The 1,399-nt window shown below is 51.7% G+C and overlaps 2 protein-coding genes across 2 annotated transcripts; one reads left to right on the forward strand and one right to left on the reverse strand.

Moving 5' to 3' along the window:
• Positions 1-668: 668 nt before the first annotated feature.
• LAESUDRAFT_602260 (uncharacterized protein) lies at positions 669-929 on the forward strand (the record flags this gene model as incomplete). The annotated part of the gene is made up of 1 exon (XM_040903076.1): positions 669-929. A coding segment is annotated over one exon (261 nt), but the record flags the coding sequence as incomplete, so codon positions are not given.
• A 13-nt stretch (positions 930-942) lies between these two features.
• Positions 943-1,155, reverse strand: LAESUDRAFT_627614 (uncharacterized protein; the record flags this gene model as incomplete). Its single annotated transcript, XM_040903354.1, has 1 exon — positions 943-1,155. A coding segment is annotated over one exon (213 nt), but the record flags the coding sequence as incomplete, so codon positions are not given.
• Between the last annotated feature and the right edge of the window lie 244 nt (positions 1,156-1,399).

Below are 1,399 nucleotides of genomic sequence, written 5' to 3' on the forward strand. Positions count from 1 at the left end.
CCAAAGCATTCAGCGCAAATTGTCGGTTTCGTTACCAGATTTAGGGGACAATTCATTCATGGCCATGGCCCACTTGTAGCTGCTCGAATTCGTCTGATACTATTTCATGCGACAGGTTCCTGTCGGCGGAAGTAGCCGTGCAAGGCAAGAGTTTCTTCACCTCAACATCTCAATATATCGCTCCCACAACTTCTAGAATTCGCATCAGCAGAACTGCACGCGTAGGACTCGGATCCCAGGCCATCTGAATCATGAACGTCAACTTAATGGACCGCGAAACGCTGAGCTGCCATGCATGTGCGGGTTCTGTGCGTTCCAGTGGTGAAACTACAATCCCGTGACTGGTGACTTCTCCGGATTCAACCTTCCCGCTGAACTAGAAGTTACATCGCAGGCTTGTGCTACGCATCTCACCAATTGTGTTTTCGGCACGGCGCTCGCCCTACTTGGATAGTGGCTATAAGCCTCTGCACTACCTAACCTGGACGTTCTTATCAGAGTTCATCACGAGTTTCTGTCACGAAGTACGATTATCTGAAAGGTATATATTCGGTTCATCCTCGCAGGCCAAGAGTGCAAGTCTCCTCTCTTCCGATCACTGGGTGCTCATGTCAAGCTGGATCAGATATACAGTACAGCGCAGTGAGATGAATTCCGAACAGCGGATTCCGACGCGAGCTGCAGCCCCGTTTAACAAGAATAGTGCCGACATCATTTTTCGGACCGCGGATGAAGTCGACTTCCATTTGCACAAGGCGGTACTGATGCTGGCGTCGTCGATGTTCGAGGGCATGTTCTCCATTCCACAGCCGACGGCGATCAACGCGGCCGAAGTAGATTTCGAGACCGATTTGCCGATCGTTCCCGTCACGGAGACAAGCAAAACCTTGGACGCCCTGCTGCGTCTGTGCTACCCCACCGCAGATCCGGTCTTCCACAACGCAGCAGGGCGTCCAAGGTTTTGCTTGTCTCCGTGACGGGAACGATCGGCAAATCGGTCTCGAAATCTACTTCGGCCGCGTTGATCGCCGTCGGCTGTGGAATGGAGAACATGCCCTCGAACATCGACGACGCCAGCATCAGTACCGCCTTGTGCAAATGGAAGTCGACTTCATCCGCGGTCCGAAAAATGATGTCGGCACTATTCTTGTTAAACGGGGCTGCAGCTCGCGTCGGAATCCGCTGTTCGGAATTCATCTCACTGCGCTGTACTGTATATCTGATCCAGCTTGACATGAGCACCCAGTGATCGGAAGAGAGGAGACTTGCACTCTTGGCCTGCGAGGATGAACCGAATATATACCTTTCAGATAATCGTACTTCGTGACAGAAACTCGTGATGAACTCTGATAAGAACGTCCAGGTTAGGTAGTGCAGAGGCTTATAGCCACTATCCAAG

Source organism: Laetiporus sulphureus, assembly GCF_001632365.1.
Source record: "Laetiporus sulphureus 93-53 unplaced genomic scaffold LAESUscaffold_299, whole genome shotgun sequence".
NCBI lineage: Eukaryota > Fungi > Basidiomycota > Agaricomycetes > Polyporales > Laetiporaceae > Laetiporus > Laetiporus sulphureus.